The sequence below is a fragment of the Hyaena hyaena genome, unplaced genomic scaffold, assembly GCF_003009895.1.
Source record: "Hyaena hyaena isolate Hyena2069 unplaced genomic scaffold, ASM300989v1 scaffold_29, whole genome shotgun sequence".
NCBI classification, from domain to species: Eukaryota; Metazoa; Chordata; class Mammalia; order Carnivora; family Hyaenidae; genus Hyaena; species Hyaena hyaena.
The window spans coordinates 1826076-1850636 of NW_024080661.1; the positions used below are offsets into that span (position 1 = coordinate 1826076).

The 24561-nt window shown below is 47.9% G+C and overlaps 1 protein-coding gene across 3 annotated transcripts in view; it reads right to left on the reverse strand.

The window, feature by feature from the left end:
- SOCS7 (suppressor of cytokine signaling 7) overlaps nucleotides 1–18187 on the reverse strand; it is a 34587-nt gene extending 16400 nt beyond the window's left edge. For 2 of the 3 annotated variants that reach the window (XM_039227771.1, XM_039227772.1), the window contains exons 1-6: nucleotides 17033–18187; nucleotides 10001–10065; nucleotides 7027–7131; nucleotides 5490–5620; nucleotides 4814–4982; nucleotides 2384–2512 (exon numbers count right to left, since the gene is read on the reverse strand). In XM_039227771.1, the coding sequence (XP_039083702.1) occupies nucleotides 2384–2512; nucleotides 4814–4982; nucleotides 5490–5620; nucleotides 7027–7131; nucleotides 10001–10065; nucleotides 17033–17997 (1564 nt within the window). In that variant the 5' untranslated portion in view covers nucleotides 17998–18187. Of the gene's footprint in view, nucleotides 1–2383; nucleotides 2513–4813; nucleotides 4983–5489; nucleotides 5621–6481; nucleotides 6584–7026; nucleotides 7132–10000; nucleotides 10066–17032 lie in introns of all 3 variants that reach the window. The other variant, XM_039227774.1, reaches the window with a different exon arrangement.
- Nucleotides 18188–24561: the final 6374 nt, after the last annotated feature.

The following is a 24561-nucleotide window of genomic DNA, read 5'->3' on the forward strand; positions in this document are numbered from 1 at the left end:
TTTGCCTTTTGTCCCAGTCCTTCTGAGAGAGGTCACTTACAGTCTAGGAGCAAATACTAACTCTGTTTTGCCTTCTCAACCTGGTTACAGTTTTCGGTGCAAACATCTCCCCCTTCTGCAGTATTCCGCAGGGGTCCTCGAGAAACCCCCTCCACGAACACACACACTTCTGTCTTCCCTGCAGCTTCGACCAACCCCAGCAGGCCCAGGCTTCGGCCTGCTCGCCGTTACTTTTCCCCATTCACAGAGCGGCAGCAAGTAAAGCACAAAGCTTGAAGTTCGTGGAGCCCGGGTTTGAACTCTTGACTTTGGCACGGATCAGCTACATGACTTTCAGAGTAACTTTGCTTTTGAGCTTCGGCCTCGGTCTCTTCGCCAGCAGAATGAAAATGGTCTTGTGTACAAATGGACCAATCTATCAGCTAACTTTTTAGGTTGCTGTAAGTAATCTGAGATGTTTAAATAAAGAATCTGACAAAGTAACTGGCACACAATAGGATACGCATTCAACAAATAGCAGTGGTTACAAGTTCTAGCCGTTTAGTTAACGATGTTAAGAATCTTAAAATTTCTGCAGACATGGCACATTTGTAGAAGGAAATGAGCTATGCTGGAGGAGTCCAACAAAGTCTCTCAGTACTCTAACAAGTAGATACACGCTCCAGACTCCAAAATCCTGTGAGAGGAATTCCCTGGTTTACCCATAAACACGGCTGCTTCTCTGTCCTTGTCAGTCACCGCCGTGCCTTGTGCGGAGTTTTACCTGTGCTTCTGCCTTTCTCTTCCTGTCTCCCTTTGAGGCCATGCGGTCTCTGAGGGTGAAGATGTTGTTTCTTTTTTTTTTTTTTTTAATGTTTTATTTATTTCTGAGAGAAGGAGAGAGACAGAGTGAGCAGGGGAGGGTCAGAGAGAGAGGGAGACACAGAATCTGAAACAGGCTCCCGGCTCTGAGCTGTCAGCACAGAGCCTGACGAGGGGCTTGAACCCACAAATCGTGAGATTGTGACCTGAGCTGAAGTCGGACGCCCAACCGACTGAGCCACCCAGGCGCCCCAATGTTGTTTATTTTTGATAATGAGTTACAGAATACAATGTCTGTTAAATAACCTCCAAAAGCCACAAATTTTTTTTAATGAAATTTGACTAGATTTTTTTTTTGCTTTCTTTCTTTCTATTTATTTTTAAATTAGTTAACATCCAGTGTAGTCTTGCCTTCAGGAGTAGAACCCAGTGATTCACCTCTTACATATGATACCCAGTGCTCATCTTGAAAAGTACCCTCCTAAGTGCCTGTTACCCATTTGACGTAGCCCCCAAAAGCCACAAACTTTAAAAAATTGCAAAAGAGTCAATTCCTGTAAGAAAGGATTCTAACTTTTCTCTTTAAACAAGTCAACTACATGAGACCCAACTGTGTTGACAGCGCTGAGGCAAATATTAAATGAAGTGAGAATTAATACAGTTCGCACCCTGTCATGCCTTATTTAAATCACCAAGATTATAAAACACATTCCTATAACCTGGCTCAATCCTGTTACTGATGTTCTGCCTGAGGCTCCACTGGGAACTTCTTTTTAGAGCAACTTCTTGGCACTCAGAGTGTTTAAGAATCTTAATGTGATTCACTGGGAATGTATAAAGTTCTCATTTTAAGTTCTGCTTCTATCTTACAAACTCCTCAATTAATATGCTTGTCATTTTGCTTTTCCCCAACCCTGTAACATCAGGCTCTTTCAAACCATCCCTTCAGGAAAGATTATTTAGATTCCTCACTACTTAGTGGGCAGAAAGACTACATAATCGTACTCGGAAGGATGGGAACTTCCCAGTGCTTCCGAATGGAGAGATGTCTTTACAGTCAATGCTGGTAGAGACAGGAGAGAAGACAAAAACTACCTACTCTTTAATAGCATGTTTAGCGCAAGTGGACAAAATCCATGGCACGCTGCTACTGAGTTCAGCCTCGCTGACATTCACCGCTGCCTTCCTAGGGAATACTCTTTTACCCTCCCTGTTCCTGTAGAAATTGCCTGAGCAAGTTCTCCCCTCTCTGCTTCACATGGAAGTGTGAGATCCCTGGTTCAAGGACAAGGAGACACCTTTGAATGTTAACCCTTCATCATAAGACACTTGGACATCAGAGGCAGGATCTGTCTTTTCATTCAGGTGGTCAAAAAAAGCAAAGATTCCTTTCTCAAAATACTGAAGGATTAATGTCCAAGGGCAGGGGATTAACCACTGGACTCTAGGAAGAGTGGCTACCATAAGAGCCAGAAAAAAAAACTTCAAGGAAGTATGGCTTTTTCTGGGGAGCAGGGGGGCACATGTTGATACTCTATTGCATTATAACCAAGTTAAATAATTAATGTATCTATAGCCTTACCCGGAACCCTGGATCTCAAGAAATAGAGAAACTTCCCATTCTTGGAGTGCATGATGGCTCTCTTAATGAACTCCACCACTGATTGACAGCGATCCTCAAATTTAGGATGACACCACAGGCTGAAAGTTCCTGCCATGGAAAATTACAGAGAGATAAAAATGTAAAAACTTACTTTTAAAAGAAGTTAACTTCAACATTTTAATGATTCTCAGTTCTGGGAGGGTAGTTTGTGGGCAAGCTGTCAGACAAAGGTCCCTGAAGCCACCTATTCCTGTTTGTTCCACAACTAATGGAAAGAAAGATGTTGCCTCTAATAAGACATTAGTATGAACACTAATCCTTAAATCACAGACCGTAAGAAAAGACTGCCGTAGCAAAAAAGCAAGTTTAAGTGACATCCCCTCAAAAGATCTGTCTCCATGCATTCATGGACTAGTTGGGGAAAGAAAGGAACAGCGGTTCTGCAAATCTCCTTCATTCATGCGTTAGGCCCAAAAAATCAAATTTTAAGTCTTCTTTAACTTCTAAAGTCCCACTCCCACCACAAACATGTTACAAAGATCCTGCCCCAAATTTTAAAATCCCAAAAGCCAAAGGGAATCTGAGCTCCCATGACTAACAACAACAACAAAAAACCAAAAACAAAAAACAAAAAACTCAAGCACTAAATGCAAAGGGACGAGATCACTCAAGAAAACTGCAGATTGAGTCTCTCTGGCTACTCTTACAATATCACTTAAAAAGATGAAGACAGATGCTCCACTCCAAACTGGTCATGGAAAGACCCACAAGGCTTCTATCAAAAAATTCCATTTATTCAAGGAAGAAAAGCCACTTTGAGCAAAAATTAACTGGAGAAGCATGTGAAAGTTCTCTCGTTACTGGCAACTGACCTATCAGGGACCTAGGGGTCAGGCATTTATTCATCATTCTCCTGGCCTAGTCATTCGTCATTCTCACAGATTTATAAAAATACTTCATTCTAAAAGGTTTTTTGCTGCATGTTGTTTTTCTGCTGGTCTGATTTTGGCTTTTAGGAATAGCGGGAAAGCAAGCAGCAGTCTATGGCACGGTTATCTAACTAATTCTCAGGTCTGTGGACCAAAGTTCCTTCCTTTCTCTTTATGCATCTTTGAGGCAGAGGCGGGGACAAAGGAAACCATGGACCAAGCTATGCTGGCCTAACCTGCTACCTTCTAGCCTCACACGAGAAGCAACCAAATAAACACAGCACAACGTGACTGAGAACAGAAAAGACATGGTGGTGGCTGAGAAGAGCCATGGAAAAGGGTGTCGCTCGAGATGCTGCGTCTAACACAGCTCGTTCAATGCTGATCACATGTGGGGAGAGAGGGACAGGAGGGGCAAGTCCCTGAAACTCCCCAATGTTCTCTGCGCTCTTCAAATGCGTTAACACATGCAGCCCTTCTGACAAAGGACGGGTTATCGTGCTACCCAGCCCCACCGCCTGGGACCGTCATGGGTGTCTGGCACACGTCAAACACAGACCGCCATGATGCAAAGTCAATCCAGACAGCGGTGCTGAACAAATCAGCTTCTAGAAGTGACCGCAGCATGAAACACAAGCTGACCACACAGGTGGGGGTACCACTGGGGAGGAAGGCAGATAATCTAACGCACATTGATCCCATGAAGTCTCTGAGTTCTGATGACTATTTCCTAAGAGACTCCATGGCTGACCAAAAGAAATTCACACCATGCTGCTTGGCAGGAAGAGCTGATGTGACCCTCAGGCAAAGAAATTCACTACAGAATAGTCACAGGATGGGCTCTAAAGCCTCTTCTTTGTGTGCAGGATTTAATAGAAAGTCTCTCTAGATGTTAAGTTTAATTATGAATGACGTTTGGGAGAATCTGTCTAATGGTCCTAGGTTACTTCTTCCTTCTATCAAGAGAGTTTCACTGGCTTTGCTCTGTTCAATAGTTTTGCTCAGGCCCTCCTGTTGTGGAGATAAAATACTGAGAACAGGGGCGCCTGGGTGGCTCAGTCGGTTAAGCATCCGACTTTGGCTCAGGTCATGATCTCACGGTTTGTGGGTTTGAGCCCCACGTCGGGCTCTGTGCTGACAGCTAACTCAGAGCCTGGAGCCTGTTTCAGATTCTGTGTCTCCCTCTCTCTCTCTGACCCTCCCCTGCTCACGCTGTCTCTCTCTCTCAGAAATAAATAAAGCATTAAAAAATTTTAAAAAAAAATACAGAGAACACTTCTAAAAACTAAAACTTCTAAACCCCCACCAACATTTCTTCTAGTGACTGAAACCAGCACTCATAACAACATACAACTGAGTACGAGATTTCCCTCCCTATTCATAGTTCCACTTCTAGAAATCCTTCCTGTGACAAAGCCAGATAGGACAAGTAGAGACAGGCAGAGGGGGAAGAAGGCTTTCCTCAAACAGCACCCCTTACCTCTGTAGTGCTCCATTCTCGTGTGGTGGGTGATCCCCTGTGACCGGAAACTGAGGCTCAGGATATAACGAGGGTCAGAGCTATCTCGTACCAGGAAAGAGCCATCTGGCTTCCCTTTCAGCTTCATCTCTGCATCTTCCCAATTCATTGGTCCCCAATACCAACCACACTATCAAAGATAAGAAGTGGTCAAGTAATTTACAGCCCAGGGAAATGCCCGAGCTTTCAGCACAGTCCGTTTTACCACAGGAGAGGCCCCCTTCCTATTACTTCCCAAACATTTCACTGGGGAAAAGCTGCAACTGTCTTAACCATTAGCAAAACGGCAGGCTCGTTGTCTTAGCCCTCCAAAGTCACAGAAGAATAAGCCTACAATCCCATTACCAAGGCCCTCCAAAGAAGAGAGGTGGGAGCTGGGTCAGTTAATCTATCGAAGTCAACTTCAACTCTGTAAACATTCCTCCACAACCTTTCTTACCACGTTCAATATTTTGTCTCCAAGGTTCAATTTTACAACGTCTCATATGGAACTGATCACAGCAGCATAACTGTTTTGGCACTGTAAATACAGAGGCAAGATAACTACTCTTCCTCTAAAACCAAGAAAAGGAGAGCCCAGTACAGAGGAAGGGGAGTGGGAGAGGAGGCCCGCCGCCAGGCCCCAGGCACCACCTACCTTCTCCAACTCTCGAAGGCTGGCTGCAAAGCTGCTGGAGTCGGGCCGGTAGAGGGGACACTGGAGATGCTGGGGGGGCTGGCTGTGCAGGGATTCGGCTGCTCGGATGGGAGCAATCCGGGGAAATGCGTCTGCAGGGCAAGAGGGGGGTGGTCACTCGTTCCCTCCTTGCTCCCAACCACAAGCAGATCCTCCCCCCAAAAACAGAGATGCTAACTGAAGAGGGGCAAGGCATTAGAAGCTGAGCTGGAAAGCGTGGAAGCCAAAGCAGTGGAAAAGAGCTGGATGGGCTGGAACACAAAGCTGTGTGGGCTTGTGTAAGCTGTGAAGGATGGGCGGGGGCATTTCGCCCCAGGAGAGGGGGAGGGGAGCTGCTCACTAACCTGACTAAGGTGACTACTTCAGGGGCTTCACCAGCCTAGAGCGATTCCAGCTTCTCCCACTCGAGGTGAAGCGCCGGGAAAGCAGCCTTGGAAATAGTGACTCGCTTACTTGCCCAGGAAGAGGAACGATTTTGCCAGGCAAGTAGGAAAGAATGCCGATTTCATTCATTTTACTCCGTGGGTACTGGAGGCTGGCAAAGCAGGTACGGGCTACTAAATGCTTGGTACTTATTTACAAGGCTGCAGTAAATATTAAAAGCTTAGAAAAAAACAGGGAACTCTGAAGACTTTAAACCTCCTCACCATCCTGAAATTAGGGAAAGTTCCCAAGTGAGATCCACCAAGAGATCGCAAACCAGTCTCAGCAACCAAGAGGGGAAAAATTCAATAGTCTTTTTATCCCCAGCAAAAGTCAGATTCATCTCCATAGGGAAAATGGGTTAGAAAAACTGGTCCTTGGACTCAATTCCAAGGAGTTCTGGCCTAGGCGAGGGGATGAGATTTAAGCTTTCTCCTAAGTTCTGCTATTTCCATAAACAGACTTCTCCCATCCTTCAAGTCACTTTGCACTCCCAACTTTTACAAGGCTTGCCTCTAAGCTAAGCTAACCTGGGGCATGGGGTGGAGGAGGCGGAGGTAGGGGGAAAGACTGCAGGGAAGACCCCATCGGAGCCACAAGGACAGATGTAGGCAGCGTCCCACTGATATCATCTAGAAGAGAGAACAGAAGCAAGAGGTTCAGAAATATGAGCACAGATGAGTGAGGTGAAGCACAGGAGAGGGAGAAGGATCATCAGGCTGCCCTCTGGAGCAAGATGGCCTGACCTTCACCCTGGCTTTTGGCACAGAGGGCAACCATCATCTTAACCTGGTGTCCTTTGTCGAAAGCAGAAAACTAAGGGTCTCCCTAAAACAGTCTACTAGCAGCAGATTCAGGGCCAGATAAATACAGATCTAATCAACATACAGGCAGCAAATGTTACAGCACGCAGATAGGACACCCGTTTAACCGTTTAGGGAGATGACAAGGGCAGGGAATAACTGGGTCATTATCAGAAGCCCAGGATCTTGTTTGCTCCTGGAAAAGAACAACAGGTCCCCAGACACACCCCCTCCCACTAGAGCAAGAAGGCAGAGAGGGGCAGAGACCATACCTAGGAGGCTGAGGCTTCTTCTTGGAGGAGGAGGGGGAGTTGGAGGGTGTGGAGAGGTCAGGCCCCGCTGAGAGATGTCCACGTCCACAAGCGACACAGTTTCACCTGAGGGATTCAGGGAGCAAGCATGTTATTGAAGCACCTTGCCTGAAGCTGAGGCCGGAAGCAAAGAAAGATAAAGGGCAAGCAAGAAAGGCTAGAGGTCCCCGGCTCTCAAATCCCCCAACACCTAACGTTTCCCAGACTGGGAATCACTCCCAAATGCCCAGGCAGTCAATTTTAAATTCTATCATTTCTTTGCCCTGTTAAAGGTCAAGGATTCTTTGGGACAAAAACATGGGATTGACAGTAGAAAGGCCAACTAATTGTGGTTGCGCCACTAGATAACCCTGAACCAGGGCTCTTTATTCGAATAGAAGCCACACCATTTATTTTTACAGACGTATATACCAGTTTCTGCCTTAGAGAGCAAGGCAAGCAGCTTGTTACAAGTACAAATGGACATGGAAAACAAGTGCCAGAAAAACGTAAGAAGAGCATGGTAAGCTGAATGCAGAAAAAGGTCCCAATGTGAGCCCCAACTTCTTCTTAAATGGCTTTCCACAGCTAGATTTTCCAGAATATTTACTCATAAGAGAACCTACCATTTCAGCTACCAACTAGTTCCTAACAAGCTGTGCATTTACAATCTTAAAAATAAATTACTTCCACAGTCAGCCAAATCAGGTAAGCTCTGTGGGAGCCTGATGGGGGCTGGCACATGGTTTCCCTCACTTCCAGCTTATCATGCAGTTTTGTTCTCTGCCATTTACACTCCTCCTTGCCATCCAACCCCATCTACCCTCTCTCCACTTCAGTCACCAGAGGGTAAAGGGTATTTTATTAACAAAGATTGACAACCAAATTTTGGTAGGTCTGACCCACAGGGCAGAATTTAAAATTTCTCTAATTTGGTCCTTAGGGTGTTATTTCCAACAATCGTTTTTTTCTCATTTGGGAGGCTGAATTAACTCTTTGGCTAGAATTTTATTACTTCCCAGTTAAGAAAATGAGGTAACCAGTATCTCCAAAAGGCCACGAGCTGGTCTTTCAGAATCTAATACATGGTTTTTCATAAAGGTCTTGAGCATGAATTAAGATAAGCAGAAAAGCTCTGCAAGGGGTGGCTGGCCCAGTCAGTGGAGCACATGACTCTTGATGTTAGGATTGCATGTTCAAGCCCCATATTGGGTGTAGAGCTTAGTTTAAAAAAAAAAAAAGAAAAAAGAAAGAAAGAGAGGTTCCTGGGTGGCTCAGTTGGTTGAGTATCAGCTCAGGTCACAATTTCATGTTTTTTGATATCAAGGCCCACACTGGGCTCTGTGTGGACAACACAAAGCCTGATTGGGATTCTCCCCCGCCCCCCCCCCCCGCCCCTCCCTGGCTCCCACGCACATGCATTCACTCTCTCTCAAAATAAATAAACAAACATTTAGAAAGAAAGGAAGAAAACAAAAAAGAAAAGCTGAGTTAAAAACCATCAGTAGAGGGGCACCCGGGTGGCTCAGTCAGTTAAGCGTCCGACTTCAGCTCAGTTAATGATCTCACAGTTCGTGGATTCAAGCGCCATGTCAGGCTCTGTGCTGACAGCTCAGAGCCTGGGGCCTGCTTCCGATTCTGTGGCTCCCTCTCTCTCTGCCCCTCCCCCACTCGCGCTCGGTCTCTGCCTCTCAAAAATGAGTGAACATTAAAAAGAATTATTTTAAGTCATCAGTGTTCTGGGAGGTGGAAACTGAAATCATCACATGGCTTAGTAACTGAGAGCCTAGCAGCCCAGAGCAACACAGTAGGCCCAGACAAGCATATTTCCTGAAGGGTCAGAGGTCTGGATGGCAGGTATAGCATTTATATAAAACATGTAACTCAGGAGAGATAAGGCTGTTTAAAACACAGGAACACCAAACCTTAAAGTACCATGCTGGATAGGTGTTCCTTACTTTAAAGAGAAAACACTTTAACGAGAAAGACATGCGGCTACAGAGTAAGAATCTTTCATTCTGGGCTTGGGCCTCCTTCTCCACCTGTGCCCATTACAGACACCAACCCACTTGTTCTGGTGATTCGGGGCACCCCACGCAACCATGGGGGTCCCACTCACCTGCTTCACAACTTCTGGAAATGCCCATTCCTAAATCATAATTCTTCCAGTCATCTTTTTGAGGAATACAATCTCCAGAAGAGTCTGAAATTAGGACTTTCTGCTCAGTCCGTGATGAGGAGTACTCAGTTCCAGAGACTCAACGCAGTGTGCTAACAGCCTTCTCGACTGCTTACTCAAGCAGGAGCTTCGTATGTGACTGACATAATGCACAGGTTCTCTATCTGCACAAGTCCCCCCACTAAAGAGAAGGCGGTCACCCAAGGATACTCAACCACTTTCCTACTTGAGCAACTGTGTTCCCTGCTGCAAGAGGAAAGCCTTAAATTAGGCATGATGGAGAACTCTAACAGCTGCAAGAACTCCTGGCCCCTAAAATGGATAAGACAAGAGTTCACCTAATCCCCTTTGCCCAAAGTCCTTAAAAATAGACTAGATAATCATGGATCATGTTTATGAGATAATCCATGAACTCCCTTGGAAGCAGCGACAGGAACTGTAGGACTTCTAGAGAGTCCTTTCTGCACCGCGAGCCTAATTTGTAGCTCCTACTTTTAATTTATACGTGATGACCCTGAACTAAGCACCACGTAACTGCCAGGGCCACCTAATTACCGGTAAGCAGTCTCTACCTCAAACTATAAAGCATCCAAAGTCAAGAACACATTCCACACCATAAAAATAGCCTCACCCCAAAGCCAGCGGGCGCGGAATGAAGACAGTAACTGTAGACACGCCTGAAACTCCAGCCGCGATGCATCTGCAGGTGTTTCCTGCCAGGACTCAGAATGCTTCTGCTTTCAGATGTCAGAAGAAAAAGAAAGCAATCACCCTTACCTGTGAACAGCGGGCTGAAGGAGACCGGAGAAAAGGCACTTTGAGTTCTTGTCAACCTGGGTTTCCTAGGGGGTGAGAAAGCACACAGAGAGAGAATAATGGAGGGTGGGGGAAATGGATACATATGCATTCAAATCACTACAACACTCAATTCCTGATGCACTGAAAAACAAAAAGCAAATCCTAGTCACTGTCAGCCACACTTTTGTAAGAAAGCCTAAAATTTAAAGGGGGGGAGAATGAGACAATTAAGGCAATTTCTAAACAGATTTGGCTACAAAATTCAGCCTATGAAGCAATGAGAAATCCCTCTGGATCTCTCCACGTCCGGTTCATTACAAGAGTAAAACACCCCGAGCGGTAATTACCAAGTCCATGTCTAGAGGAAGGAAGTTAGATGCAGGGTTGATTTTCACAAGGAAGTCAAGAAAAAAAAAGGCTCTTAACCTGAACAGGTGCCATCTCAGAGCCAGAGCTTTCCCTATGGCCCTGCCCCCAACGTACAGGAGGCCCCCCAGTGAATCAGGGACTAGACCTGGACTCGAGCACAGCACTACAAGAAGCACAGGCAATGTTCAACCACTAAGATCCCTGATTTCTACACAAATGCCCCCAAGCTGTGGGGCAAAGCCACCAGCTAACAAGGGGGTCCCCCCAGGTCAGGGGCTCTTGCGTGGCACCCAAAGAAAATGGCCCCTTCCCCTCTCTGAGCTACCAGTCACACAGCTCTCCCTATGGCTTCTTGAGGCTACTCCAGGGGGCCAGCTGGAAAAGCCAGATCACCTGTGACAAGAGGCACCAAAGGTGACTTCACTTTGTACCAATGTCAACTGGCTTTTTCAGGGAGAAATGAAAGGAATCCAAAAGACTCTGACAAAGACTTTCTGGCCAGAAATGTGCTAAGCTCAAAAAACTCCCCTCAGGATGACTGCATTGACTACAAGGGAAAGAACTTGCAGAAGTGATCAAAATATGCTATATCTGGACTGTGGCAGAGGTTATGTGACTATATACGCTTGTCAAAATGAAAAGAACTAGACACGTAAAAGAGGTGAATTTTAGGTGGTCATCAATTATACCTCAAGAAATCAGGCTTAAAAAAAAAAAAGCCCATGAACTGAGTGCCCGACTCTAGGCCTTACACCTGGCTTACCTTCTAAAATTACTTCCCCCAAAGGACTAAATAAAACTCCCAATGCACCAATAGAGGGGAAGCATAGAAAATCCAACACGAAACCCTACTTAAAATTATCTGACTTCGGAAGATCCTTCTGCCTTTGTTTAACCCAGATGTCCAAGCTTCTCAAGGCTCACTTCAAACAAAATTTCAAAACCATATTGTGAAGACCTTACTCAGAAACAGCCAAGACGCTGGATTCTCAGCTCACACTCCCTTGCAACTTCTTCCACGCCGAGCCTTCTCACCTGAGCCTTCTCACCTGATGCCGGCGCACCGGCCCCAACCAAGGGACGCACTGGAGAGATGGCCGCGTCCAAACAAGACACAACCACACGTGGTCCTCTGTCTGTACAAGTTGCTCACGACAGTCTGCAGCTTAGTTCCAACGCTCCAGAGGGCTGGAGTGGAGAGCTAATTTCCACTGGACACGGACTTTAAGACTGAAGAGCTTCCAGGCTGATTTTTACTTGGTAACTTGGGGGCACAACATTAAACTCAGCAAGCAGAAACCTAGAGCACTGGCCTCTCAGAGGGTTCACACCTCAGCCATTTGGCTGTTTGCCTCTTTTCAAAGGAAGCGGCATTACTCTGCCATCTGCCCATGCTGGGGACGAGCCTCTTCGGTGCCAAGCACTGAAGAACGGCAGTACCCAAATGCACACATCTTGCGGGGGCCTTCTCACTCCAGCTCATCTTCTCCCCCACCCCCGACATTGTGAAGAAGAAAATCATAGTTTCTAGGATCTAGAAAAAGAAATACATATGAATCTGAACACAGCCAGAGCCATTTGAGAGCCCTGGGATGGCTTATTCTGGTAAATGAGGGGGGCCCGCAGGGCTGGAAGCGTGAAGAGGGAGAAGGTCTAGGAGCCTGAAAGGCTAATAATAAAAATGAGTGCCTCCTTCTTTCTTTGGGTAGAAACTGTCTAACTAACAATCTAAAGCAGTGTCTGTCTCAAGGATCCTGAGAGCATTCTAATGGCAGTCATTCATGAAAAGACCAATCTAGACAACTATAAAAAACAAAGCAAGGGAACGATTAACATAAAATTGAGGATGGTGGTTATGCGGGGGAGGGAAGAGATGTAATCAGGAAGCAACACACAGGGGTCTTCAAAGATACTGATAACATTCTATCTGCTAGGCTTAGCGGTGGGTACCCAAGTATGCAATTCATTATTATTATTATAGTACATGGACTTTATGTATCTTTTATATATATGAAGCATTTAACACAATAAAAGCTAATCTAAGCTGGATGTGCTGTTCTTTTTTTTTTTTTTTTATTTCTAGGTGAGAGAGAGAGAGCGTGAGCTGGGGGGGTCAGAGAGAGAGGGAGACAGAGACTCTGAAATAGGCTCCAGGCTCTGAGCTGGCAGTCAGCACAGAGCCCGATGCGGGGCTCGAACCCACGAATCACGAGATCATGACCTAGTGAAAGTCAGACGCTTAACCGACTAAGCCACCCAGGTGCCCCTGGATGTGCTGTTCTGGGGAAGCAACACGAATGATTCAGCTCCAGTAACATTTTTAACTAAACCTTCTATACTACATCCCACTGTTATTTTCTTCCTCCTCAGATCACCCTGACAAGCATCAGGGTGTAAAGTTAAGTCATCATAACTTTGCCAGTGGGCCACTTGCATCTTAGCAGCAGGAAGACTTGAGGGGTAGGGCAGGGTAGGATTTGGTGGGGTATACCTCAGGTGGCAGGAAAGGACAGGGGCAGCAGAAGACCTAAGGCAAAGGTCTTCTTTAAGGCTAGCAGTCCTGTGTGTCAGCTACGCATTGCTTGTGCTACAGATAACAAAGAGAATGCCTCTGTCCATTTCCACTCTGCAAATTACTCACTGTACAGCCACAGATCTGTGGGATACGATGAGTTAAAAGCATTAGACTAGACGGGCCGACAACACATTGAGAAAACCATTGGCCACTTTTCAAATTCCCTGAAACCTAGAATATGAACAATGAAAGAATAATGTCCTCCCTCCTCTCTTGCCCATGAATCCCCTCTACTGATATCCTGAGTCTTACCCACGTCCTTTTCTACAGTAACTCCCAAACTAGGATGTCCACAGATCAGCTTTCGTGGCCACAATTTACCTCTGCCCCTGCTAAAGCACACGGTGCCAAGTCAGCCAGCCTGTGCCATTTCCAACACGTCATAAGCCAGTGTCTGTTCATGTGCTACAGGCACAAAAACCATGTGTTCATTTTTAGTTCCAATACACAGACATCTGTGCAGCAAGGTCAGATCCAAAACTCCATCATAAACCAACCAAAGAACCTATGGAGGGAACTTCCACAGGAAAGCCAAGAGACGCAGTCCAAGGTCTAAAACCTAAGAATATTAGCGGGGAAAATGTTAAGGAGTGAAAGACACGGGCCCAAATGGACAGAGATTTCTGAAGCTAGGTTGCTCATTCCGAAAGAGAGATGCCAACCACAACCGCTTTGTGGAAAAATTGTTGAAAAGATCAATGGAGTATGGACCCAAAACCCAAACATAAAGTCAGAACTTCCTCAGCACACACCATAAAATCATTTTGCTCTAGCATGTCATGCTACTTCTCAAAAGGACCCCCTTAGACCTGAAGACCCAAGGAAACAGGAAAGACTTTCCAATGTCTCCTCACGTCTCAGGTCTGTCCATGACAGCAGGGCCCCAAACCGATGCCAAGGGAGCCTGCCTCTCTTTCCAGAATTGTATCTTTCTTTCCAAACAAATAGATAGCAAACCACTACAGAACTGTTCTCCATTTTTCCACCTCACAACTATGAAAAGCGACAGCGGTAGCCTCACCTGTTAACTCAGAAAGGACAAACCTTGAAAAACTAACAAGGTACCCATTACCAACGATGTGCATATTCCATGATGATCTGAAAAGGTGAGGTCAAATGCTACTCCTCAGCAACTACAAAGGAAGACAATCAGCTCAGCATATGTGAAACAGACAAGGGAACGTCACTGGTTTTCCTGAAATAGCAATTCTATATCACACCAAGGCCCACAGGCATCAAGCCCAGCTCTTTGAATTCCAACATATGTGCGTTACAAGGCCTAGCCCAGTTCTCCAGAACAGAAACCTGATTAGTTGGGGGGCCCATTTCTTCCCTCACTTGAAAAGAGTTCTCTAAGCGAATTCATAGGAGTCTTGAGACTCAGTATATCCAGGCAGGTCCACTTAGCAGACTCCAAAAAATATAAAAGCAACTAAAGGTTTGCTTAATGTTAAGATATGGAAACGCTTAAGGTTTTTATCAGGACTACAGGAAGTACTTTCCAGTGATTGCTGTGGGAAAGGTAGATGAGAAGGGCACAGAGAATCACACCCAGAGGTTACTGAAAAGCGCCAAAAGATACAGCAAAGACCGCAGCAGAGACTGATAATTAACTCTAAACCAACAATAAGGAGGCAGGCATATACCTTCCGGCAAAAGACTGACATTTCTCGCTGCTTCCAGGTCCCTCCCAATCAAAACAAGAGAACAGCCTAAAATTCCAAACTCATCCTTCCTCCCAACAGGGTGGACTTACTTAGGAGGTGCGGATCCATAGAAATCACAACTACCCTGGCCAGACCTACCCAGTTTCTCACAGCGGCGAGGCTGCCAACAAGACTGGCACATAGTAAGCTGTGGAAAAGCTAACAAGCAAATCTAACAGCATCAAATCCTGAGCATAAAAAAAAAAAAATAACAGTTCAATCTTATTACTTCTCCAAAGGCACAAAATATTCCAGCTCAGTTTCTCTTGTCTTCAGTCTCTTCCTACAAGGACAGGAACAAGAATCACTCCCATTTTACAGATGAAAAAAAAAAAAGAGGAAGCATGAAGACGACAGAAGACGACAAAACTGGCCTCATTCCCCAGCTAATGCTGGAGTTGGGAGTGGAATCCAGATGTTCACGTTCTCTGTACGACACGCTGCCTCCTAATAGCAGTCAACCAAATGTTCATACACAAATACCGAGTTCTTCTTCAATTCATCAGAAAAAGCCCTTGGACCAAAAAATGTAATTCTCCAGTGCCCTGAACTAAGCTTCTTTGCAGAGCTACAGCCCAATTTGCTCTGCAGCAGAAATCTGTATTGTGCTTCGTGTGAGGAAGAGCAGCCAATGACCATTAAATTCTGCTTCCAAAGGCAAAACACCGTATAACATTATATGTATTTCCCTCTTCCTAATCTATTAGACGTAGCAGCTAATTTCACGCCACACCTCATATTTGGGGTCTCTGGAATCTTAGACCAAGTCTCGGTCAATATGGAACAAAGGCAAGACAAACCACAAGAAAATTAGCAGTCTATCCTATGTCATTACCCACAACTTCACCCCTGCCTTCCCCCAACCTGATGAAAATTTCATCTGCGCTGGTCAAGTGGAGCATTGAATGCAGAGCCTATTACTAAAAAAAGCTGTTCCGGCAGCCACATGTTTTTCAAGACCTGAGCTCCCAGCAGAAGTTCACCGGGAAGCAAATGCAGAAAAACAGGTCCACCTCAGGAGGCAACACACATCGACCTATTGACCTTTTCGGGGAATTTGGGTTTGGTCTGACCCCCAAGATGAGCACAGCTGGTCAGAAAGGGGAGCAAAGTCAACACTGAGCCCACGCTTTCCTCTTGGAGTACCCAAACTCCCGAGGAAGAAGTCCATGGATGAGTCGTGGTTCCCAGTCCAGGTCACACTCAGGGCCAAGTGGGGAAACCCTGTAGAAATTCAAATTCTTGGGCCTTCACACAGACTGATCTTTGCCCAAAGCTCCCCCATGTGATTCTGGTACATGGTCAAGTTCCCAAATATACCGGTCTACCCGTTCTTCAGCCTTGGGTTGTGGCTGCCCATGTCTCAGGAATCCATCATACGAGCTGCACCAAGACCAATTTCCAATCTTTGTAAGAACCCAGTGAGCAGTGCAAACCACAATAGCAGTTACCACAAGGGAAGTCTCACTTCTTGACACAAAAGTTGACAGTTTTCTAAACCCAAATACAGATCTAACAGTGCTGTCCATCCTTCAGAAATGAAGAGAAAAAAAAAAAAAATCAACATCTAAGTTTGGAATTTTCATCACTTGGCCTAGAACTCAGACACCCATGTCTATATCTCACGCTTAGAACATTCACAAGGGCTGGAGGGCAAGCCATTTTCTATTCTCACAGTGTTGTCAGCACACGGGCTTGAGATACCAAGTATATCTAAGGAACCAACCAGGAAAATATTAACGTTTTGAGTAGAGGGGCACCTGGCCGGCCCAGTACGAAAAGCGTGCCACTCTTAACCTCAGAATGAGTTCCAGCCACACGCTGGGTGTAGAGATTACTTAAAGATAAATTAAAACTTTAAAAGATAAATAAACGTTTGGAACAGAGGTGCCCAAACGATTGCTGGCCTACAACTGCACAAGTGTGTCGCATCATTTGTCCGTGTGAGTGTGAAAGGGGTGGGGTGCTGGTGCACAGAACCGGTAAGCAAGGTGGTCACAACACCAACTTTTTGCCCCAAAGACCAAACATCTGCAGCAGCCTCCCCACCAGGAGTAATGTCAGACAGACACCTGGGAAAACTTTAAAATCGAGGCCGGGGTCGGGGTCAGGGGATGGTTTCAAACCATCTCCCAACAGGAGAGATGCTGAACCCTTAGAATGAAAGCTGTTCCCACCATTAGTGGTCTGACCTAATGGGTGAGGTCGCCACCTTTAGCCCCAAGCCTCTCTGTCTCCTTAGGACAAGCATCTCGTAAGAACGGTTAGGATCTTGTTTGCAGAATGAAAGGGAAATGAAACAAGAAAACGAAGTTTGTCGGCCAGCCCCCCTTCCCCCCCCGCCCCCCCAGCCAGTCTCACCTCCCCGCGTCCAGTTCTCGGCCCGAGGAGCCTCCCATGTCCGTCAGGCTCGCAGCCGAAGCAGCCAGCTCTCCAGAAGGCCTCTTGCCGGCCCCATCCCCACCTCCGGAGCCGCCGTTGCAGCTCTTCGTGCGAAAGAGGCGACTGAGACGGATTTTGAGGGAGCCCTTCCGAGAAGGGCCCGCGAGTGGCCGGAGGGGCCCGGGAGGGGGCGGGGGCGGGGGCGGTTGCTGCTGCTCCCCTCTACTCAAGCGCCCGGGGGGGACCAAGTCCTGCATAGGGAAGGGCACCGGGGGCAATTCAGGACCCGGGGGTTGCAGCAGAAGCCGGCCGCCCCCTCCTCCTCCGCGGCCCGGGCTGCTGAGCTCCTCTTCCGAGCAGCTGTTCGTCTCCAGGCTCTCGGCCTCCGACTCCAAGCCCTCCAGGACCAGCAGCGCGTCGCTCGTTTCCGTGGGGTCCTCCCCGGCCTGCGGGGCGGCAGCAGGGGGCTGGGGCTGCGGAGGGGGCGGCTGCGGGGGGCACGGGCAGGGGCAGCAACCCCCACCGACCGTCTTGACCCCCGGCCCCGCCGGCTGCCCGAGCCCCAGAGCCGCCAACTGCGCCTCCAGTCCAGCCGCCGGGCCCCAGGTCCGCTCGAGCGCCAACCCCGGCGGCAGGGCCTTGGGGTCCAGGGCACAGCGGTGCCGGGGACACAGCAGTTCCGAGGGTCCCGGCTCTGGGGCCGCCTCCGCGTCCTCCTCCTCCGGCGGCCGACCCACGTTGCGGAACACCATCAGCTGCGGCGGCCGGGAGCCCCGCGGGCCGGGCCGCGGCAGGAAGGGTGGCGGCGGGGGGCCATGGCCCGGGGGCGGCGGCGGCGGGCCAGGCTCGGGGGCCGCCTCTCCATAGCCGAGCAGGCGGCTCAGGACGCGGTACGAAGCGGCCGCCGCCGCCGCCTCGCCATCCCGGAGCTCGGCCCCCTGCATCGGGGAGAGGGAGGGAGGGCGGGCAGCTGGGAGCCGGGCTGGGGTGGGGACTAGGCCGGGCCCCGCCGGAGCCCCGCCCGCCGCGGCCCCCGGAGCGACAGCGCTAACGGCCGCCGCGGCCTCTGCCTCATAGAGGGGGGCGGGGGGCGCGCGGAGCTCAGCGCGAGCCCAGGCCGCGCGCCGCCGCCGCCGCCGCCGCCGCCGAGTACCGCCCCCGGATGGCGTCACTTCCGGGAGGCTATGACCACGCCCCCTCCCCCAGGGCGTGCTCGCGCCGGCCTCCACGGAGCGTGACGTGAAGTGCGGCCTAGGCCGCTATTGGCCGTGGGCTGCTTCTCGCCTGGCCGTTGGTCCCCTGCCCCGACCCTTGCTTTTCACTTCCCGGGCGCCGAGGCCGAAACCGCCTCTCTCTGGTGCGGTGGAGCATTTCTCCATTGACTATCTGTATCCCTGCTGGCATCCAGTGAATATTGATGGAATGACACATGAATAATGTGCGTTCTAGAACCAGTGGTGTGCTGATAAATGTTGGACATTTCTGGAGAGAAGAGAGCAATATATGCATACATAATGGGTACATGTGTTTATTATTAATTTTACTGATGTAAAGGTGTACAGCACACAATTTGCAAAGATAATAATAGTATACAGTTGCCAATTCCATATCACTCACTGATTCTCAAGAATCCTTTCATTGGGGCGCCTGGATGGCTCAATCCATAGAGCTTGCGACTTTTGATCTCTGGGTTGTGAACCCCGCTTTGGGTGTAGACATTATTTAAAAATAAAAATCTTTTTCTTTAAGTTTATTTGATTTTTGAGAGAGAGAATCCCAAACAGGCTTCGTGCTGTCAGCGTCGAGCCGCATGCAGGGCTCGATCTCTCATTTTGACCTGAGCCAAAATGAGGAGTTGGATGCTTAACTGACTGAGCCACCCAAGAACCCCAAAAGTGAAAAAAAAATCATTGATTTTTGGCAGACTGTTGTATGGGTAGCCTCTGGTATCAATTGACCAAGGAATTGCAACACGAATGTTGGTTGGTGTTTTCCTCAATGTCACTGTAAGAGGAAAATGAAAAAATAAAGAGGGTCCTATTATGGGAGTGAGTTGCTTGCTGAATCAGAAAAGAGCTTTCAAATACTGAAAACATTTTCTCAATGTTTTTGCTATTCACATTGTAATGACTCTGGTCCTAACATTAAATTTAAATCTGAGTTGTTAACTTTTTCTCCATCACTTTCTTAAATATAGATAATCCACAAAACGATAAATCAAGGCCCTGATTTGTAGCATTTGCTAATATCCATGGTGTAAATATTCCTACCCTGGCTGATTTTAATCTACCGCACACGTTGTTACTGAACATGGAGTTAAAAAGAGATGAGCAGTAACATACCCTTATGTAGTAGCTTCATCACGCAGATACGATAACAACCCCAAGAGCGTCAGTGAGTAATAATAGTAAAATTATTAGAAAGTGATGAGTTTTGAAAATTTATTACCTTTGTTTTAAACCTCATTTAATTTTAAGTGCGTGTAATTTAATTTTTAATAGTGGCTGTGTTTTATGATTGGCTTGCAAAATTCCTGAAATTTTAACAGTTGGGCTTTCACAGTCCTGAATGAGCCAGCTTCCGGCACCTTTATACCTCAGTTTTGCCATCTGCAAAATGGGGATAAGGATCGCTGCTTCACTTACTTGCAAGCATGTTGTGAAGATCACATAAGATAAAGCTTGTTGTGTAGAGGATGCCGGACTGGAGGGGAAGGAGAGGACTGCACCGGAGACTGCAAGTGGAGAGATCAGTTAGGAACCATTGCAATTCTCCCATGAGAGATGTTGAGGGCTACAAGAGATGAGAAGGAAGAATCAGCCAGCAGAACTTAGCAGCTTTCCACTTCAGGGTGCATTGAGGCAAAGAAGATGTGAGTCCTGGAGCCAGAGAGACATTTTAAAATGGAAATTTGTTGGGGCGCCTGGGTGGCTCAGTCGGTTAAGTGTCTGACTTTGGCTCAGGTCATGATCTCACAGCTCCTGGGTTCGAGCACCACATTGGGCTCTCTGCTGACAGCTCAGAGCCTGCAGCCTCCTTCCGATTCTGTGTCTCCCTTTCTCTCTCTCTCTCTCTCTCTCTCTCTCTCTGCCCTTCTCCCACTCACGATCTCTCTCTCTCTCAAAAATAAATAAAACATTAAATAAATAAATAAAATGGAAATTTGTTGCAGCACTGGCTGGCTCAGTGGGCAGAGCATGCAACTCTTGAACTCTGGGTTGTAAGTTCGAGGCCCACCGTGGGTGTGGAGTTTACTTCAAAATGATTTTGAAAGAGAAAATGGAGGTGCATCTGTGTGACTCAGTCAGTTAAGTGTCCAGCTCTGGCTCTGGTCATGATCTCACAGTTCGTGAGTTCGGGCCCCGCATCGGGCTCTCTGTTGTCAGCACAGAGCCCACTTCGAATCCTCTGTCTCTCTCTGTTTCTCTCTCTTTCTCTGCCACTCCCCTATGCACACTCTCTCTCTCTCAAAAAGAAATAAACATTTAAAATTAAATAAATAAATTGGAAATTTATCCATAACCTGTGACTGTAACATTTTATAGTTTCCCATCTTTTTTAGGCTAAAGACAAAACTCTGTAAGGAGGCCTGTGGGGTCCTATGTCATCTGATCCCTGCTTCTCTCTGGCTTCATCTCCCACCAACCTTCACCTTGTTCTCTCTCTCCCCTGCAGTTCCACCAGCCCGGTGTCAGGCTCACACACATACAGCCATTACGTATACTGTTCCCTCTTCTTGAAAGTCTTTTCCCTTCTCTTTTTGCTTAGTAAACTCCTACTCCTCCCTAGATTGAACTCACTCCTCACTACCTCAGAGAAGTCTTCCTGCGAGGCACATCCTCCATACCTAGCTCCAAGACCACGCCTCTGTTGCACTTGCTTGCACAAGTGTAATTTTTCATCTGCCTGTGGGGTTATTCGATTAAAATCTGCCTTCGCTACGAAGCCGTAAATTCCATAAGGGCCGGGGCCAGGTTTGCTTTTTGCCCATTCATGGACTCTCCAGTGCCAAGGACTATTCCTGCCACAGAGTGGGCCATTGAAACATAAGTGTGGAACAGTTGTTCAACCCCATGCCTTGCAAGGGGCTCCTGATACGAATTCGTCTCCAATTCTGCACGACACAGTATCTTTCCTTGCCCATGAAGAAACTGAAGCTCGGAGAGTTGTCTACCTAAGTGCCCACAATTCAAAAAGGTACAGTGGATGTCAAAACCACCCTCTGTCCCTCAGCTGCCTCTCAGGTGTCACTCAGGTTTCTGGAGAAAAGAAGAGAAATTGCTATAGGATCACAGAACCCCTGAGGCCTAAGAAGATCACCCCAGATCCCTGGCTGTCTCTGGAAAACCTTTCTGGCCCCAGAACCGATTAATTAGCCCATGAATGCAAGGTCTGTAGCTGTGCAGCGCCCTCTGCTGTCCAGTTACTGTCTTGGTTGGGGAGGGAAGCTATGTCCCCACCTGGCGTTTCCCCATCTGGGGTATCTCCGTTCCTCCAGAACACACAGAGGCACAAAGAAACACACACAGGCTCTTTTTTAAAGTTTTTTTTAAAAAGTTTATTTATTTTGAGAGAGAGAGAAAGAGAGTGGGAGCAGGAGGGGGCAGAGAGAGGGGGAGAAAGAGAATCCCAAACAGGCTCAGTGCTATCAGCACAAAGCCTGATGCGGGGCTTGATCCCACAAACTGTGAGATCATGACCTGAGGTGAAATCAAGAGTCAGAAGTTGAAATGACTTTGGCACCCAGGCACCCCCACCCAGGCTCTTTCTAACATAGGGCAAAGAATAGTGCCTTTCACCATTTCCTTAAATGCCCAAGCAAAAGAAGTGTATCTTTGTATCAGCTGGACTTGTGTGTATTTGCTGAGCAGGTTTTGTGTCTACACCTATCTCTTTCACTGAGGTGGTCTCTGCAGTGGTAGGACCCTAGTTTAAAAGGTTTGTGAACGGGGCACCTGGGTGGCTCAGTCAGGTAAGGGTCCAGCTCTTGATCTCAGCTCGGGTCTTGATCTCAGGGTCATGAGTTGAAGCCCCCCACTGGGCCCTGCACTGGGCATGAAGCCTACTTAAAAGCAAATAAAAATAAAAGCTCAGAGAACTTAAGCCAGTCCTGAGGTTCACTTAGTCATTCAGCAATGGGCTGGGCTTCAGGGGTGCAGCGATGAGGGATACAATGCTCCCCTGGAGCCTTACAGCTAGCTTGAGTCCTAATAACTCCACTTCCTAGTTGTATGACCAAGAGCAAACGACTTAGTGCCTTTGAACCTGTGTTTCATTGGTAAAAATAATTCAATAATAATTCCCCCACCGACTGGTCTGTTGTGGGGGTAGAACGAAAACCTACACAGAAATGCTAAAACACTACCCAAATGTCAGTTGTCATTATTATGAAAAGCTTCTTGGCGGGGGGGGGGGGGATTCTTATTATGTCTTTATAGTGTGTTGCTGCCCCTCCGCTAACAGTAACCAGTAAGACCAAGAACTTGGAATGGGTCACTTCCCCCTTCGTCCCCCTCTCTTAGCACACAGAAGCAGAGTGGCCACGGAGAGAATATGGATGTATAATACAGGTCTGACTCCGCTCATTGCCTTTGTGGCTTTGAGAAGGTTAATTTCACTGGCCATCAGTTTTCATTTTAGTTTCCTTCTCTATCCCAGAAAGGTCTGGGCTACAGGCACATCCAGGTCTGACATCATAGCGGTTCTGATGGGGGGTTGTCCTCAAACCCCCTCGCCCCCCTCCCACCTATTATGTCCCTAGTTAGGTTCCGAGGCAGAATTGTGTGCAGAGCCCACCTGTAAAGCTCTTCCCTGCGAAGGGAAGTTTTTAGCAACCACCACTCTTTCCTTCCTACAGTGCTCTGGGACAGCCAGGGTTGCAGGGAGTGGGCAGAGCGCGAGGGGAAGGAGCCAAGAGACGGCATGTGTATGTGCGGCTGGGTGAGTGGGGAGCACCCGTGATGAAAGAGGGAGGGAGAGGAAGGCAGAAGATTTGTTCTATGACAACCTGCAAGGGTCCAACGCAGGGAAGGCTGTGAGGGGTAAGGAAACCAGGAAGAGCAAGGGAGGTTAGGTACGGTTGTCTTGAAGGAAGAAGACGGAACTTAGGACGACGAAATGAAAGGGGAAGAAGCAGAAGCAAAACTTTGTTTGCTCTCTTCTCCCTGTCCCCATCACACACACACACACACACACACACACACACACCCATTGGCTATGGTTGTTACCTCTGTGGTGCTGGAGAAGAAAGCCCCCCCCCCGGCCAGCATGGAGGTGAAGACCTAGAGGGGGCCCCCACTCTGTCACAAACAACGGTGTGCTCCTAGGGGAAGTCTTTACCTCTTTGGGCCTTGATTCACTCCTCTGGAAGGAGGCTCTATTAAGGTCTCTAAGGTTGAATAACAGGGTCATGGTGGGTTTGATGGGCGGGGGCAGTGTGGAGAGTCACAACTCTGCGTTTAAGTCTCAACTTTTTTTTTAAGTTTATTTATTTATTTTGAGAGAGGGCGTGCACAGGGGAGGGTAGAGAGGGAGGGAGAAAGAGAGAATCCCAAGCAGTCTCTGCACTGTCAGCACAGAGCCCGATGAGGGGCTCGAACACCACAAACCGCGAGATCATGATCCAAGTCTAAACCAAGAGTCGGATGCTTAACTGACTGGGCCACACAGGAGCCCCTGAGTCTCAACTTAAAGTGAGCATCTTTGTGATCTCAGGTGAGTCTCTGAGCCTCAGTGTTTGCATCTGTGAAATGGGGATAAGGAGACTGACCCTGACACACTTGTGGGGAAGATTCATTGAGATAGTGCACATGAAAAACACTTAATAAACTGCCACAGTTTGTCCAAAGATTGATTGTAGTTATATTAGGCTCTCTTCCCCACCCTTGCCACCCCGAGGCTCAAATTCCAGTTCGGCAGCACTGTGACGGGGGGATACCAGCAGCCAGAGCAGATTGCCAGGAGCTGCAGCTTGGCCCTTTATCATGCCCGTCGCAGTTGCTGCCAGGAGGCTGAGTGGAGCAAAGGGGTGGAGAGAGGGGCACAAGCTCATCTGCGGTTGCTATGGCACCCCATCCTGGATTTGCCCATCTCTCCTAATGGAGCAAAGGATAGAGGGAGGGGGGAGGGAGGGAGGGAGAGAACAACTGGTCTCTTCCTCTCCCCTCCCATTTATGTCTCTCTGGAGCTGATGTAGGGTGGGGAGCGGGGGGCAGGGAGCTCAGATGCTGGATGAGAGGAGGAGGGAAGAGGGTTGGTGCCGGGATTACCAGGGTTTCCAACGGGGGGTCACACTGAGAGAGGAGGGGCAGAGCCCTCATGACTGCATCCAGAAGCCAGCTGATGACGTTAGAGAAAAGGAAAATCAGGCAAGACAGCCCAGCGTGAGAGAGAGAGGGAGAGAGGAAGAGAGAAAGCGAGCAGAGGAGGTGTGGGGCCAGCCAGCCTCTGCCTGGGCTCTCCTGAGCCTGCAGATCCCCCAGGCAGCCTGGACCCCCGGGTTCCCGAAG